The sequence below is a fragment of the Chrysemys picta genome, chromosome 8 (genome assembly GCF_011386835.1).
Source record: "Chrysemys picta bellii isolate R12L10 chromosome 8, ASM1138683v2, whole genome shotgun sequence".
In the NCBI taxonomy this organism is placed as follows: domain Eukaryota; kingdom Metazoa; phylum Chordata; order Testudines; family Emydidae; genus Chrysemys; species Chrysemys picta.
The window spans coordinates 45,662,282-45,680,987 of NC_088798.1; the positions used below are offsets into that span (position 1 = coordinate 45,662,282).

At 41.1% G+C, this 18,706-nt stretch overlaps 1 protein-coding gene across 6 annotated transcripts in view; it reads left to right on the forward strand.

The window, feature by feature from the left end:
- Positions 1-392: 392 nt before the first annotated feature.
- KCNT2 (potassium sodium-activated channel subfamily T member 2) overlaps positions 393-18,706 on the forward strand; it is a 298,580-nt gene continuing 280,266 nt past the window's right edge. For 4 of the 6 annotated variants that reach the window (XM_008164277.4, XM_065554426.1, XM_005304340.4 and 1 more), the window contains exon 1: positions 394-860. In XM_008164277.4, the coding sequence (XP_008162499.1) occupies positions 766-860 (95 nt within the window). In that variant the 5' untranslated portion in view covers positions 394-765. Of the gene's footprint in view, positions 861-18,706 lie in introns of all 6 variants that reach the window. The other 2 variants (XM_042840686.2, XM_042840688.2) reach the window with 1 other exon arrangement.

Below are 18,706 nucleotides of genomic sequence, written 5' to 3' on the forward strand. Positions count from 1 at the left end.
AGGTCCATCCAGGTGCTTCCTCTCTATCTTCCAGCCTGGCCACACCCAGCTTCTGCCCCTCCCCTGTGCCAGCTTGGGTGTAGAGGTCCCCTGGTATCCTAGGGTATGCCTGGGGTAGGGATGGGCATGGTTACACGAGTCCTGTATATCCATATCTGGTGCAATGCCTCTCTTTGAAGGAGACTTTTGGGCATCCCTGAGACTATACCTGCATCCACAGGGCTCTGCTGCTGCTCCAGCCCTGTGTCTGGGATTGAGAAAATCCCACAGCCACATTATGCTAATATATTTAATCCCATTGGTTGGCGATGATAGATTCCCCTCACCTTCTCTGGGCTATGCTAATGAGAGTTAATCGCATTGGTTGGCCCGCCAGCGGCAGCTCCAAATATCATTTGCATGGCTGCGTATGGCAGGCATCTCTTTGTTGTCAGCCCAGAGCCTGCGAGCTGTGTGTGCATCTAATGCAGCCCTGGTCCCTGCCTGTCCGCCGCACCTGCTTCCTAGAGAAAGGCTGCGAACAGCGGCGGCTGCAAGAAAATAACTTTCGACCCCGGTTCTCCTCGTTCTCCGTTCTGCAAGAGAGGCTGGGACTGGTTCAGATGCTGTGGAGCGTCCCCTTCCCAGCACAGGACTCGAGGCTGCTCTCTGCCTTTGTGTGTTGAACGCCGGCACTGGCTTGGGGCAACCCGTTCGGTTTCCTGCTTCCTCGTCGGATTGTTGCTATCTGAGCCGCGGGGGAGAGGCTTTGGCTGCCAGGGTAGGATGGTGGATCTGGAGAGTGAGGTGCCTCCTCTTCCTCCCAGGTACAGGTTTCGGGATTTGCTGCTAGGAGACCAAGGATGGCAGAACGACGACAGGTGAGTCTGGGGTTCAGCTCTGCTCTGCAAACACGGCAGAGGGAGACAAAAGAGGGGTGGGGGTGGGAAGCAGGGATATGCTAACGACCATCCCTCTTCTTCCATCTTCTACAGGGACATTCCTAGAAACGTCGGACCTGTTACTATTTACCGAGTTATGTAAATAGCAAATAGCACAGAGAGTCTTAGCCCATGTATAACAAAAAAACATCCACAAACACACAGAACCAATGTCTGAGTGCCTGTGTATATATAGAGAGACAGACACTCATCCAAAAAGGAGAGAAACTATCTTGATTCCTTCAGGGGACAGTCAAGCTGCTTTGTATCTTCCAAACAGTGAAAGAGGCTGACTTGACAGGTTGAAGTGCTCACCCTTAGACCAGGAAAATTGGCAATGGGGTCGGTCTCCCGTTTTGCTTCTCTAGCAGTCAGAGCTGCACTGATTTATGAATGCCCAGCGCCCTTGCTAGTAGACACTGATGCTGCTATATTGCAGCTCTCCACTGAAGATGAAAACACAAGTTGCAGAGTAGTAACTTTTAGTGGCCTAAAGAAAGAAACAGCACTGACATTTATTGTGCACTGCAGTTATATTGTGCTTCTGGATTCCTCCTGGTGTACAACAGATAAGAATTATTGCACACTGTGCGAGTGAGAGGCAATTAAACATTGCTGTTTATCGGTACACTATGTATTTGACTTCTCTAAGTGTATGAGAGTTACAAGACTAAACTCAATGTGACTATCAAATTTTTCCATAAGGTATTTAAATTAAAAAAAAAATCTCGTCTAAGTCACAGAAACAGTCACATTCTGCATTTGAAACGTCAGACATTAAAACTTTCCCTGTGAGAGGCTATACTAATCATATACATTCATTACAGAGCTACATGGGGCTCAGGCACCCACAGTGAGATCTTCAGTCTAGCACTGACATATGGTAACTTAGGGCAGTGGTTCTCAACCGGGGTCCCCTGGGGGACCACGAGCAGGTTTCAGGGGGCCTGCCAAGGTTTCTGCCCTGGGCCTGAGGGCCAGCATTAGATTTGCTGGGGCCCAGGGCAGAAAGCTGAAGCCCCACGGCAAGGGACTGAAGCCCAGCACCCTGAGCCCCGCCACTCAGGGCTGAAAGTGAAGCCTGAGCAACTTAGCTCTGCGGGGCACCATGTGGCAGGGGGCCCGGGCCGTTGCCCTGCTTGCTACCCCCTAACAATGCAGAAAAACAGTTGTTGTGGCAGAAGTGAGCTGTGGAGTTTTTATAGTATGTGGGGGGTGGGAAACCTCCAAGAGAAAAAAGTTGAGAACCTCTGACTTAGGGCATATCTACATTGTGACAGGCCAGTCGTTGTTTGGTTTATACATGCAACTATGGTAACACAACAGACCATTCCTCTATGCTAATACATGGATATCATGTAGTCCATGGATTCTCAACCTGAGGGTCAGGACTTGTAGGAAAGTTGTAATCATCTCCTCCACACCACCTTTATTTTTTGCTAGATAAGAAGGTCCGAAACTATTTTTCTTCTGTGGGAACATGGTGTCATATTATGGAAATAGTTGAGAATCACTAAGGTAGCAACAGTGTTTGCTGGTGATAATTCTACATATTTTGCCATCCAACTTACATGGTTTTGTAGGTGCACTTTTTTTCTTCAATCAGGATGGTAGACATAGATCTGAGGACCAATACAGTACTCTCATTTGTATTGTTTCAAGGACAACATGCAGGTTTAATTCTAAATCATGAAAAGGGTTTGTGTGTGTGTCAAGTAAATCAAATACTGGAAAGTGTTCCCCCCCAAATTAAAGTAATACAACATTTTCTTTTTTAAAAAATGCTATTTTTATTATTTAAACTACTGTGCATCATCATCAGCAAGCTCTTCATTATAACATGCTAAATTAATACCTCCAGAGGACATCTATCTATGGGCAAGTCATTTTTCATTGGACAACATCTTTACTGCAGTAGTAAATCATAGCTGCTAATATACCTGTACATGATCCTATCATGCAGGGACTTGTAGTAGCAATGTCAATTTAAAAAAAAATCACATGAAAACACTGAAATATTCTTTTTCTATTCTAATACAAAGTATTGATAGTCAAGTGTCCAGTCTTGCTTGCATATTAGTCAATGGTGAATCCAAATTGACTTCTAGGTAATGGGATCTGGCCCCCCAAAAGATGTAGTACATGAGACCTTCATTGGCAACTGAACAAACTGCAAGCGTCTGTTGAGCTGTAGAATTTCCTGTTTGAAGTATGAATAATAAAAAGAGAACAATGTAAATATTGCTACTTTGTATCACTCTAGAATTGCTGTTTATATTTTCTATGATTATTGGTTTTTTTTAAACAGACATCACTTTTACTGTAAACTCATACCCAGGGATTAGTGCAAAGCAAATTGTTACTTTAAATTATTTATCAGTATTGGGTACTAAATTAAAACATGAAAGTGTTAAGATAAAGAATCTTGTTTACTACATTATTAAATCTGACAAAATGTGGATCACACTTCTTTTGCAAAAGTCTAATCCAATTCTGTACTGTTATTACTAAGACATTATCACTTTTATGAATGATTGATATATGGTTTTGCATAGAGACTCTCATTCTGGGGACATTTTGGGAATATTACAAATACTTTCAGCACTTAATTTCTGGAAATATTTAATGAAGGGAGATTACATAATGTGGTCTCTAGGAATGCTGGTTACTGGTTAGCTGTTATTAGCTATTATTGAGTAGTCACAAAATTGATGCTACACTAATATTGCATACTTATTTCTGAATGTCATCTGTTTTATTAGTGTGCTACATAAACATGAATTTGTTTTTGACAGACAATAGTTATATTCTTCTTTTGGGTACAATATTCATTTTTGCTTAAATCCCTCCTTCCTGACATTCTTGTGCACCCGATTCACCTAAATTCAGAAAGCAGGAGTTAATCTAAAGACCTTTAATATTTATATCTGTAAGTCACCAGGCCTAAAATGTAATTTATGTGTGAGTATCAATCATGATGTATTAATTAGGTTAGTGGTTCTCAAACTATTTACCATTCACACTGCCGTCTTTTCAAATGACATGAGTTCAAGTCCCATCTTATATTCTAAAGTCAATATTCAAGTATATCAACTATTAATGGAATACCTGAATTCTAAAATACTTGTCTTGTGTCTGGAAAAAACACATACACCATGAAAATACTTTATATGCTGTTCCTTTTCATAAAGAAGCCAAAAATCTAGGGAGTTGCAACTTAAGTTCTTCCTTTTGGAGAGCTCTGAATGTGATTTGTTGGCACTGGAAAGTGAGAAGACTGTTCATCAGACCAGACCATCTCCCACAGTACCCCAGTAACATGCCAGTCCTCTCCAGGCTCCAGAGCCCATTCAGCATTAAGGAAATACCATTCCACTGCCACAGAGTCATCCAGAACATCCTTCACTTCCCTATCAGATGCCTTTCTGATCCCAGGCTCAATAGGGCTCATGTATGCCCACCCTCCAAATTCCCCTGAAGGGTAAGCCAGATACAGCTCTAATGAAAATGATAGCCCAGCATGGCCCTGACATGTTTGCTACACTGACCTCATGAATCTGAGAACAAAACCTCAGCCAGTAGTATGGGAGAAATTGAGGCCTTCATGGCAGGACCATCTTCTACAGTATTCCAAAATGGCACAGTGACTAAGACCTTACTCAAGGTTTTTACCTAAAATGGTGTCTGACTTTCATCTTAACTAGATGATCCACATACCTGTCTTCTTCCCCAAGTTTCATGCCAAATGGAGAGAGGCTAAACTCTACCCGTTGGATGTTGTCAGGTCTGTTTCTTACTATATACACAGAACAAAGCCATTTAAGAACTCTCCTAGATTGTTCCTTACATTTGCTGACATAAAGAAAGATCAATCTATGTTCACCCAAAGGATGTCAAAATGGATCTCAAACTGTGTTAAAATATGCTTCATGATGGGCCACTTAAACAGGCACACATGGACAGATTAAGACCCATGCCACCAGAGCTCAGGCAGTCTCTGCTGATTCCCTGTGGGGTGTCCCAATCTCATTGATTTGTTGAGCAACTACCTGAAGTTCAGTTGACAGCTTCTCCCAGCACTACTGCTTGCTTGAGGGCTCTAAATCCCATGCCCACTTTGGCAGATCTGTCCCGCATCATTGCAGTAGACTGAGCATCTACCTCCTTGCTGGAGGTCTCCAGATCCAAAAACCAGTTTGGCAGAGCTGTCCTGCAGTCATAATCCCAATAGACTCTGAGCACCACCTCCAGAATACAAATCTGCTTGTGAGTGAGTCACCAGAAGCGGAATACATGTGGACAATCACTCAAAGAACAGCAGTTTTCCTACAGTAACTGTGGTTCTTTCAGATGTGCGTGAACATGTATTCCACAACCTGCCCTCCTTCCCTACGACTGCCAAGTCCTTAGCAATAGACATTCTGTCTTAGCAAAAGAACTAGAGTGAAGGAACTGGAAACTGCCCCTCTTTTATGTCCTTTTCTCTGGGATGCTGGAGGGCATGTTGAGCACTGGTATGAACCCAACAGACTGGTATTTCTGGAATTTCTTTGGGGATATTTATTTTTGTTGTCTAGTGTTCTCTAGTTTTCTATATTTTAATAGGTATTATTAAATCATAGATATTTGCTTACTTAAAATCCATAAATTCCTACAAACCACTCAGACTCTTGCTTTGCAACTAAAGACAGGGTAAACACCACTGTTCTTTGGTTAGTCAGAAGCTCGGTCAGTCTTGCAACTGACAGAAAAAGTATTCAACATATGGTTCAGCTATTTTCATATTTAAAACTTGTTATTTTCCTTTAGTAATGCTGGCACAGGTCACCAGAAATAGGCTTCAAAATTAAATTGAGATAAATGGGGTTCTTCTTAGAAACATATTCCATCTTTATTCTGTGCATGGAACTACTGTTCCATTTATAACAATTTTCAGAGTGGTAGCCGTGTTAGTCTGTATCAGCAAAAAGAACGAGGAGTACTTGTGGCACCTCAGAGACTAACGAATATATTTGGGCATAAGCTTTCGTGGGCTTAAACCCACTTCATTGGATCCATGCAGTGGAAAATACAGTAGGAAGATATATATACACAGAGAACATGAAAAAAATGGGTATTGCCATACCAACTATAACGCAATTAAGGTGCGCTATTATCTGCAGGAGAAAAAAACTTTTGTAGTGGTAATCAGGATGGCCCATTTCACAGGGTAAAATATGACCATGTATCACTGTTTTATTCTGTCCATCAGCAGACTGAAAAAGACAATAATGAATTGGTTTACAGTGACATGCTCCATACTCACATCTGTGCCTAAACGGCACAGTTTAGCCCAAAAGTCTTAGGTAAATGTAAAATAATAAATCTCAATGTGATTAAATAGACATCTCAGTCCCATCCTCCTTTCTGCCTAACATACTGTTATCCCGTTTGACCTGAACGGTTAGCCAATATTCAGAACCTTGTAGATTGTTTCCATTAGTAGAGAGAAACTGATGGGACTTCCTACAGCTTTCTGTCCACTTCCGTGGAGTTTCTGCTGCTTCTGTCTCTCTCACACACAGCTCCATCAAACAGTACCCAGCTCCTTTGTTTGCATTCAGCCCCAGTGAAACCCTTCTGCTTAGATAGCTCAGACTCCTGAGTGGACTTGCACATGACCTGCCTTTTGGGTGGTGACTCCTATTGTTTCAGCTATCTTATTCCATAAAGTAGCTTAATTGTTTTTTACATTTATCCTACATGAAGTGTAGTTATCACACCCACTAGCTTCAAAGTTTCACTGAATGTACCAGTACATTATCCAATAAAATGTTCCTGCTGTCATAAAGTCTGGTAAACATCAGTTCTTAGTACCTTTAATTAGGTTGAAAAACAACCTGCTTAAGAACTGAAAACATCCAATTTATTGAAGACATAAAGATGCTTAACAACCTGGAGAGATCATTTAACTTGAGTAAAAAAAAAGTGTTTATTTTTGCTGCCCTTGTTAGCTCATGGATACAGTGATGAGTCTATTAATGAGAAATGTGTATCTGGAGTCTATATACAGATCAAAGAATGATTAGAGAAGATAATACTAGATTTTCAAATAAAGGAATTTTATTACCGGTATTTAAAAAAAACAAAAACAAAAAAACCCAAACATTATATAGCAATGGATTCCACTGAATTTCCAGTAAAGTCAAAAGGTAAAAATTCAGTTCCATGAGTGCAATATATGGTAGAATTTGGCTCTAATTCAGCAAAGCACTTACGCATCTACTTAACTTTAAGCACTTGCTTAAATATGTTTAATTTAAGCATATCCTTTAAAAGGTAAGAATTTATTTCAGTGCTTTGTTGAATAGAAGCCTTAATGCAATGTGCACAGGAATCTGTGAACAGACATACTGGGCCAAAATGTGTTGTACTATGGAAAGAACCTCCAAACTAGTGCACATTAGCATTACAAAAACTCAGCAAGTTTCTCCTGCTCATTGTTGCTAGCAATCCCATATCCCCTGCCTCTCCCCCTCTCCCCACAATCAAACATGCAGATTATTCCTATATACTGCTCTGAGTTAAATGAAGGTCCAGCCCAGGATCAAGAGAACAAATACAAGCTTGGAATTTCCTTCCTGAGCTGTTCTATGAAGTCTTCATCAATGATGGCTAATGATACAGGCCAAATTTAATATCCAAGGTCCTAATTACTTTACAAAGAAGATGCCGCTAATTGAAGAAAAATGAGTAGTTCAGTGGAACAACTTTTTCTTAGTTTTTTTTAAGAGCAAAATATATAGATGATTTTTAAACTGTGCATCTTTTACTAGCAGGGTGAAATTTATCCCAGGGCAGGGGGCCCATAAAAGACTATGCATCCCCTTAATCACTTGAGATTTAAGAAATATTTAAAAAATACATAGGGCCTTTAGTAGGCCTCCATACTGGGATGACTTTCTCCTGCAGTGAACATTTCTGATACTACTGATTAAGACTACGAAGTACACATTATTCTGCAAAATTGGTAACCTAGTACACTGTCTGATGTTTGAGCAAGTCCCCATACTGTGTAGCAGTCATTTCAGTTTGCACTGACATTTTACCCTATTGACTCGCCAGATTTAATGTCGGACAATATACAAAGCTGATATGATTTTAGAAGCTCTCAAGATTAGTGTGTTATTTCTATGATGCAGACTAAAAATTATTGACTCCAAACAGATTTGAAATACTATTAATAAACACAACATTTTGGAATTCTTCCATTTGTTATTCAAATAACAAATATTTTGTATTTTCTGTAACACTAGAACAGAAACTGTTATTTCACAATACCATTTTCCTCTCTTTTTTGTAAAAACACATTTAACAACAAGTGTAGGTAGATACCATTAGTGCATTTCACATACTGTTTCTATGTCAGGAAAAACAGTCTGGGTCATTTTTATACAGTGCATATTTTCAGGCCAAAATTGCAGTGCTAAATATCAGCAAATGTAAGTACTGGTCTTAGAAAAAGACATTTAAGGGATTAAAGAAAAATCAGGTTTCCCTTCTGATGTGCTTACTACTCAAATAAAAGCAAGAGTTACCACCTAGCTGCAAATGAAAGGGATTCTGATAATTTACAACACCTCCGCACATTAGCTGGACAATTGCACAGCTGGCTGTCATAGTGATTGATGGCTTTTGCTGAGCAATTCTCTTATGTAAATCTCAGAACTGAGATTTCAGAGTGGTAGCTGTGTTAGTCTGTATCAGCAAAAAGAAGGAGGGGTACTTGTGGCACCTTAGAGACTAACACATTTATTTGGGCATAAGCTTTCGTGGGCTAAAACCCACTTCATCGGATGCATGCAGTGGAAAATACAGTAGGAAGATATATATACACAGAGAACATGAAAAAATGGGTGTTCCCAAACAGTCTCTATGCAAAAGAATAAATGGACACAAATCAGACGTCAAGAATTATAACATTCAAAAACCAGTCGGAGAATACTTCAACCTCCCTGGACACTCAGTTACAGACCTAAAAGTCGCAATTCTCCAACAAAAAAACTTCAGAAACAGACTCCAAAGAGAAACTGCAGAATTGGAATTAAGTTGCAAACTGGACACCATTAAATTAGGCTTGAATAAAGACTGGGAGTGGATGGGTCATTACACAAAGTAAAAACTATTTCCCTATGCTAATTTTTCCCTTATTATTACTCACACCTTCTTGTCAACTGTTTGAAATGGGCCATCCTGATTATCACTACAAAAGTTTTTTTTTCTCCTGCTGATAATAGCCTACCTTAATTGATTAGTCTCGTTATAGTTGGTATGGCAACACCCATTTTTTCATGTTCTATGTGTATATATATCTTCCTACTGTATTTGCCACTGCATGCATCCGATGAAGTGGGTTTTAGCCCATGAAAGCTTATGCCCAAATAAATTTGTTAGTCTCTAACGTGCCCCAAGTACTTCTCATTCTTTTTTCTCAGAACTCACTTTCACAGTCATTTGATCTGCCATAGTGTGAATTATTGAGTGAAGCTCTGTTTTGCCATGCACCCTGTGATTGTTAAACTGCAAGGGGGAGGAGGGAAAACCCAGATGTTTCTGAAACAAGTGATCTAAAATACCTGGATTTAGATTCAACTTCATGAAAATTTATGGTTTCCTCAAAAGAAAAGGCATATTAAAGAAACACGTAAGTCAATTTGTCCTCCTAATTTCAGAAAACAATATATTCACTTCTATCCATTCTATGCTAAAGTATTTAAGGACTTTAAGCACATACTAGATAGCTTTGGATTTGTCACTGCAGGTAAATTTTCAAAGGCAATTAAGTAACCTAGACCCTAAATTTCATTTTCAAAATTGACTTTCAATAAGACTTTGGCTCCTAAATTTGTAAATCATTGTTGAAAGTGGGACTACAGTGTTTTTGAAAGTATTACTCTACATCTGTACTTAGGCAGAATTTCCCCTTTGCCATACTGTTACAGTTTTGCAGTGTCCATCCTTGTGCAGCCCTGAAACCTGAGGTAGTTGCATTACAGCGTACTATCTCTCTTTCTCATATCTCACTCATTACCATCACTCCTGCCTGGGTGGGGGAGGAAGGAGTCCTTGGGCTTTGAGAAGGAGTTATACTTAAGGGGCTTGGCCATCTGGGCCAATTAATGTCCAAAGATTTCCAGGGAAATCCTCATGCCTGAGTTCCCCCTGGAATTCCATTACTATTGTTTGCTTATTGTAAATTAATAGAAGTTGGTGCTGAATTTATTTACCCCTATTGATTGCTGGGGACTGATACCATAGAGTCCAGACAACATAGCATTCATGTATTTTGCTTGCCAAACCAGTATAAGCTATACTGGCAAGAACACTTTTTTTTTTTGCTGGTATAACTGCAGCTACACTAGGAGGATTTTGCCAGTATAGCTATACCAGCAAAACTTTTCTAGTGTGGACTAGGCCTCAGTGGGGCTGGTCTAGATTTGTGAATTTTGGGGTTTCTCCATTCAGCGATGAGGATGACTTAGCCCATTATATATGAAAGGGTTTGTTGTCTTTCAGAGTGAAAAGATGCCATATAAAACATTTTATATATACAAATGTACAAAATATGTTTATAATTTTTTATGCATATTACATGATATTTGGAATGCGGAATGCACTATGCTGGTATATGGGGGAATTGTAATTCCCTCTCAAACAGTTTCTCAGATGGCTTTTCTTTCTTCCAATGATTATTAATTTATATCAGTGAACTTTGTTTCTGTAATGCAGGGAACATCTCTCTATCCATACTTTTGGGATGACTCTTTTGGGCTATTCCACAGTCGTGGAACAACTGATAGTGTTTAATCAATGTGTGATATCCTTGCCCCCTTAAACTCTGTAACAAAGGAGGTCAACAACATCCCATGGGTATCAGAAGTTACTACATCAGAAGCATCAAAATAAGACTATTATGAGACAGTCCTACCAACCACTTGTCAGACATACATCCAGTTTCTATGTATTGTCCATTAGTAAAGGCTACCTTTTTGTGGATGAATTCTGTGGTATGTAGACTGAATATAAAAGCTTGTGTTGATCCATTAAATGGTTAAAAAGTGATTCCCTAACCCTATATACAAACACATGAACAAGTAAAGTCCTACCCAGAGGCCTAAACACCATGGTCTGATAGCTTGAATATTCTTTAAGAGGAGCACAACCTAGGTAACATAAATTCTGTTGTACAGAAGCTTCAATACAGAATGCTTTAAAACAGCTGATAAAGACTTCAGCCTCCCTCATGCAATCATCCACTGATTATGTTTAGCGCATAACTCCTTGGTGGGAAGTTGCAGTAAAATGGAAACAGTCATTAAGAGACAAAAGTACCATTTATATTTATGGAGATACAAAAACAGTGATTTTGTATTATTATTATTTTCCAGTAAATGTTTCCTGAGGGACAAATCCTGCTTCCTCCTCTGGGGATATTTTAAGGGAACTGCTACAGTTTCACAGTGGAGATGGGGGCAGGTGGTAAGGAGTTCATGCATGAGAGCTCGTACCCAATAACCCCTGTACCATGACTCTTTTTTGCACCAGTATAGAGAGGTGGTTTAATACATGGCATGGCGGTAGATCAATAATATTGTTAGCAGGGTGAAACCTTGTTGTGGGTTGAGTTAAAACCTCAGTAAAACTGATGTGTGAATGCACTCTTCACTTAAGATAGTTGTAAGAAACACTTAAGGTGCTACACCTAAAACAAGGCCTAATAGGATATATCTAAACTGCAGCTGGGAGTATTTGCTTCCCACCATGGGTAGACAGACACATGATAGTTCTGCTTCAACTAACATGCTAAAAATAGCAGTGTAGACAATGCAGCATGGATGGCAGCACAGGCCAGCCACTCAATGGCGCTAAGAGGTCGGGCGGCATGTACTTAGAGTGGCAAGGTGTCTGGTTTTCGACCGGAAAATCCAGTTGAAAATGGGGGGCCTGAGTGTTCGGTCAGATCTGACTGGATACCCGAAGTCCAGTTACTGCAGGTGAGGGAGGCGGGGAGGTGCCGGTCATCACCCGCACCAGCCCCTACTCAGCCAGGGCTGCCTCCTACCTGTGTCAGGCAATTACAACTCCCAGTACTGGCTCTGCAGGAGAGTCCCTCCCAACCCAGGTAGAGGGGAATGAGGAAGAGGACAAAGCAGCAAGCAATGCGGGGGACAGGGGGAGAGGCGGGGCGTGCGAGGGGCAAGGGAGGTTCTGGCACTCCTGCTGGAGTGCCCGGTTTTTAAATATTACAAAGTTGGCAACCCTACAATATACTCTGGCAGTTAGCCCATGCTGCTGCCCATGCCACCACGTTCACACTGCCACTTTTAGCACACTAGCTCAAACAGAGTTAGTGTGTGCCTGTCTACCTGAGCTGGGAGGCATGCTCCCACGCACCCATATAGTTTACCCAGAAATTAGCACCATGTGCAGAAGGTGTTCCACTGGGTATTGTGACCAGGGGTGTGTCGGTGTGTGAGAGAGACAGAAAGAAGACAAGCTGGGTGGAGAGAATAGCAGAGACAGAGGCAAAAAGCAAGAAAGCCAAGCAGCAGCCTATAAGCCCAGTGTATGACCCTAGTGAGTTTTTGCGTCTGGTGTTGTATAAAGAGGCTTTAGGCTATTTTCAAAGAAATTATCCTTTTGTTTTGGTTCCTCCTGCAGTTGGAGATGCAGGAGTTTGTATATTCCTTGTAATTAAACAAGATTGCATCAAATGAAAATTCCAGACTCCATAGTCAATTTCTACCCCCAACTGGAACATCCTCAGGGCCCTAAACTCTGATGAGACATTTGGGTCAAAAAGAGGCAACAATAATAATGCAGATCTACTGGCCAACTCCATAGCATAAGGGAATGGTGCCCCTGACAATAAAGGCAACTGCAGTTTTAGGGCAGCATTAGTGAGCTTGGAGCAGCTGTGCTAGGTGCTCTCTAGGAGGATTCTCCACCCTGTGCCAAACCTGTTTGTTTGCTCTCTGTGCAGGGGAGAGAATTTGGTCCTTTGCTATTTAGGTTATAAAACAGGTGATTACATTTCTATTTTCTTTCAAGTAACTCTGACATTAGAAACACTGAAGTTCCTTCTAAAAAACAGTGCAGAGGAGCTGTCTTTCTGAGTTGCTGGGGGGGTGCTCGACCCTTGTTCTGCCCCAGACCCCTCCCCCATTCCACCCCCACCCGCCACGCCTCTTCCTACTCCCACTCTGCCCCTACTCCACCTCTTCCTGCCCCATTCTTACCCCTTTGCTGCTTGCTGCTGAACAGCTGATCACTGGCAGGTGGGAGGCACTGGGGGGAGGGGGAGGAGCTGATTGGGGAGGCTGCCAGTGGAGGCTGAGCATCCACTTTTTTTTTCCTGTGGGTGCTCCAGCCCCAGAGTCAGCACCTATGGTACAGTGTCGGTTTAAATATTTACCGTGTAAACACCTTTTAAAAATTATGTCACTCTCATGCTCCAGTCAACAATCTAAAATGTTATGTGGTTCCCTCCCCATTTATCCCAGCTATCCCTGCGATTAGATTGAATGTGCAGCAAAGAATACATATACAATCTCACCAAACCAAGTCTTACGGAAATACAAATGGGAAAAAGCATCAAGCTGAGTTGCAAATGGAAAAAAAAGACCAATTTTTTTAACTCTGTCCATATTGTTTTTTTATTCTCCGTTCCCTGGTAGCATACACCACACTGCCTGATTCTGCAAGGTGCTCAGCACCTTAACTCCCACTGAATTCAACAGGAGCTCATGAAGTTTAGTGACTCCCAGAAGTGTTCAGCAACTTGCACTATCAAGCTCATATATACCTATAGCTGAGACCTAGAATACGACCTTCTAGAAGCTATTGTATATATCTGCTATATAACTCTTAAGGGAAAAACACACACACCATCAAAAGACACATTTTTCAAATTGGAAATACAATGTTTAAATATAGGCATCCTTTTTGCAGATGTTTTCCAGATTTGTATTGCCATTTTGTGCTCTTTGTAGTAAGTTGACCAAGACAATTGAAAATAGAACAAAATATTCCATGCTGTGCAGAAATGCAGAAATTGATAAATAAGCAAGTTTTTACATAAAGAACAGCAAGAGCTTTATATAGATATTCCAGCCTCACAAGGTCTTGAGTCTGAAGCTAATCACCCAAGATTAGTTCATTGGTAAGATCTCTGATTTACACTGAAGAATTCACAAAATTAATTAAAACATTGATCCTAAAATCCATTTTTAACATGACAATTATTTGTTTTGTGTGACGGTTACTGAAACTGACAAAAGTTTGCAGGTAAAAGTTATGAAATAATTAGCAAAAAGCCATCTGAAATGATCCAAACCTCAATCAAAAAGTGTTAAATTCATTTCAAAGGGTAAATTAGTTTCAGTAAATTATTTATGGAACGCTTCGTATTAGAGTGTGGTAGTTCATTGCTCAAAGTGCAGAGAGCAGACAGAGTAATCTGAATCTGTGTTGGATTTATAATTACATTTGAATCAGTGAATTGTATCATTTACTGGTTACTAGAAATCAGGTGATTTGTTCATCTTCCTAACCAACACAATTGGTTCTTAAGCCCTCTTAAGAATAGGGTCTTAATTGTCGCTAGAGCAGGGTATTTATCTTGTTGGAGAAGGAGCAAGGAAGAGGTGGCAGAAGTGCACTGTGGGGCAGGGGGGATGCTGCCAGGGGCTTGGTACCTCATAGACCTTGGGCCATGGTGAAATGAGGGTCAGAGATTCTTAAGGTCTCAGGTTCCCCCCAAAAGGCAGTGCCGTTCTGCAGCAGCAGGGGAGAGAGAGACAAAGCTGGGGCCAGAGGTGAATAGTATGCTCCTTTGCATCCCCAGACACCTGGGGTACTAGACCTAGTAGATTCCTCCCCCACCCACCCAGCCACATGAGCTGAAATCTGAATTCAGACTTCCTCCCCATCATGGAAACCATGTACCACTAAACAGGGTGGGCAGCAATTAGGTCGATCCTCTTCTGTAAGTGACAGAAAAGAATCTGTTCTGCTGATCCTCCTTCCCTCCAGCAAAAAAAAAAAAGTGCAGTGTTCAGTTACTTTGTGTAGAGATAAAGATCTCTAAGGGTATGTCTAGACTGCCAGGAGAGACCTGTGGCATGGTAGCGGCTGGCCTGGGTTAGCTGACTGTGGCTTGCGATGCTCAGACTGTGGGGCTAAAAATAGCAGTGTAGACATTCAGGGTCGGGCTGGAGCCCAGACTCTGAGACCATGCGAGGGAGAAGAGTCTTAGAGCCAGGGCTCCAGCCTGAGCTCAAATGTCTACATGGCTATTTTTAGCTCTGTAGCCTCAGCCCCACAAGCAGCAGTCAGCTAACCCAGGCCAGCCTCTACCATGCCGCGGGTCTGAGACTTGGTGCCTTAAGTTTTTTTTATTGCAGTATAGACATAAACTAAGGGTCTGATTTGGTACTAAAGACATGACTAGGCTGACTCAAATAGAAGCAGGAACAGGCCTTGAGGGAGACTAATAAGCATTAGTAACATTCAGTATCTAATGTTAGGTATTAATATTAAAAGTCTGGAAGTGCTAACAGCATCTGCCATCTAGCACTATGCTTTCTACTAGTACATATAGGAAAGAGGAGGAAAGACTGGCAAAGGGATTGGTATGTGAGAAGAGCATCTCTTGACTGTCGCATACAAGAAAGAATGTCACTGGAAAATATTGATTCAGATGACCAGAAAATGGCAGGAGTTATAAGGGAAGCTGAGACACCTAAACTAAGGGAAGGAAAGATAATAGGGGTAACATGACCATTTCTTTAAAAAAATGTAACACCTACTTTTCCACCACCAGTGGTGAACATTGTCCCATTTCAACAAATACAGTTTCCATCATAGCTGCAGCTAAAGCTACCACAGTCACTGGTGTTTTTAATTGCATCAGGAACTTAAAAAACAAAACAAAACAAAAAACCTTACAGAGGAGGAAGACATTATTAAAAGAAACCTCAAATCAAATGTGCACTTTATCTATGCAGATATGGTTTGAATAGCTCAGTAATCAGCCTGTGGGGACATTCAGCTAAAATCAAAAAACTAAACAGACTTTTAAAAAAAAGTAATTTCTTGATGACTCCTCAGAATTTGCAGGACACTTCCAAGTTTGCTGTGAATGCCGCAGAATGCATTCTTTTGGGAGCCCCAGATAGTGGGAAAATTCAGTGGTTACACTGAGCAAGCCCCCAGGGCACGTGGTAAGTAATTGTTCAAAGACATGGCACAATTTTCAGAGTTTCTTTTTAGTATTTTAAACTAATAAAATTTACTTTGAAAACTAAGATGTTGGGGACCTGATTCTATTCCCCTTACTCATGCTGAGCAGTATTTTGTTCCCTAAGTAATCAAAGGGGATATACACAGTAAAATGCTACTCACAGACTGAGAGTGGGCCAAATCTGTCTCTTAATATTTTATTTTAAAAAGATATATACTTTAGACTTTCTTAAAATAATACAGGAAACTTTTAAAACTATGCCTTAGGAGGCTTAGGTGAAAAGGAATGGCTTAACCTCAGGCTCTAAGAGCTAGCTCAGTACAATACCATACAGAATCCCATTTTCTCTGGTACTGACAGAAAATTCAACCACCAGATGAAGTCCTGGGAGAGCAAAAAAATAATGGTTTCCTTATTTTGAGTTCAGTACTCCCCACGGGCTCGCTAATGGGGCATTTTTAAAATGTTTATTGAAAAATAATGTAAAATAACAGCCATACATAACATGCATAACAAGCTGCGTTTGATGGGAAGAAAGTAATTCCACTCCACAGCCAGATATAATATAGTAATTGCCTATTTTATGCAACCAGTCTTACCTTACAATTGCCATGCATTCTGTTCTCCATCAGCACTGTCATGCTGAGGAAAAGGATCCTACTCCATATGATACCAGAGAAACAAGACTAAGCCCTGGTCTACACTACACAATTACTTCGGTATAATAATCCACACCCCCTGAGCAATGTAGTTTTAATGATCTATGTGCTGGGGTAGACAGCGTTACGTTGGCTGGAGAGCTCTCTTCTGTCGGCATAGAGCATCTTCATTAGAGCACTACAGCATTTTAAGTGTAGACTTTGCCCAGATAGATACGAACTCATACATGCGATTTAGGAACTGATGCTGCTGTGCTGAGCATGTCCAGCTCCTGTTGACATAGAAGAGTGAATTAAGTCCTTGCACTCCCTTGTCATACTTCCTTCTGTTGAAACTTCAGGCATGACAAATGTATTTGTTGTTGGACTTTTGTTTTTATGCAGTGTTCCGTTAAGCTTACTTTCTCTTATCTCTGTTGCCTTATTTGTATCTGTCTATTTGGTAAATAATTGTCTGTGTCACTTGTATGACTATTGAAACAGCAGAAGCCTAATTCTGCAAGGTGCTGAGCTCCCACAGCAGCCACTAACTTCAGGGGGAAAACGGTGGTATCTCATATGCTGTTCCTCTGTCATGACTGCTTGACATTGCTGACATTTAAATGGCAACTTCAGCATGTTATATGATTCAAGATGGCAAGTCCAGAGTCCTTGAGTATGTAACAAAAAATGATGATCCATAGTGGCTAATGTAGGCCAAAAAACAGAGTAGGAAAATGAAGTGTAAAACACTAGTGCAAATGTAGCTGATGGAAAGGTCTTTAATGTGAATTAGGAAAAGTTCAAAGTTACTGTAAGCTCAAGACAAACCTGTTGCATTTGAAATGTAAAGTATTAAGAATTAAATTATATTCATCTGTGGTTCTATAGCATAATGCAATTAAGACCATTCATAGGATCTTAACTTCTCTGGAGGCATAGGTGCTGGAACTAGGGGTCCTGGGGGTGCTACCGCACCCCCTGGCTTGAAGTGGTTTCCATCATATACAGGGTTTAGAGTTTGGTTCAATGGCTCTCAGCACCCCCATTATAAAAATTGTTCCAGCACCTCTGTCTGGAGGAATCAGTTTTGGGGAAAGCTAAATGAGGATTCAGAGTGTATTCTGAAGTACGACATAGGTGTGCAGTTTCAGACTATCTGCACCTGTAACTTCCCCTCCTCCCCAATGTCCAATCTAGGAGTGCCCAATCAAAACTCCAGTCTCTAGCCATCACTCATCTCTGGGCAGGGACCCTTGTCCTATTTCCTCTGGACCAGGGAGTCTTAAGGCTGTACAGCTCTCTGCCTTACACTGCAATATCCTCAGCAAGCCCATCTGCCTGAAGGCCAGGGTCTGTGCTTTGCATTCTCTCCTAGGGCTATAAATGGTGTATTGCCAGCATTTACAAGTTACCACACAACTCTTTCTAAGCAGACACATTTATTTTTAAGGTAAAAGTATTACAGAGAAAACATAATAAAAACAACAAACAGATACAAACACCACACCAAACACATCAGGAGTCACCCATCAATCTTATGGGGCCCTAGAAGACCAAAGTCTTTCCAACCCTTCTGCAAGGGTTGGAGCCTTCTCTTGGACAGAAGGTCCAGTCCATTTGCTGGATCAGAAAGAAGGCCCCGAGTCAGTTTAAATGCAGCCTTTTTATGACAAAACCCCTTTCTGTGTCTGTTGGTCTCTGGAAAAAACAATTTATCAAGTATATGCAAGCCGCCCTGAGGGTAGGGTGAGCAGGTGTCCGTTTTTTGACCAGAACACCTGGTCGAAAAGGGACCCTGGTGGCTCTGGTCAGCACCACCGACTGGGCTTTTAATGGCCCAGTCGGCGGTGCTGCGGAGCTAA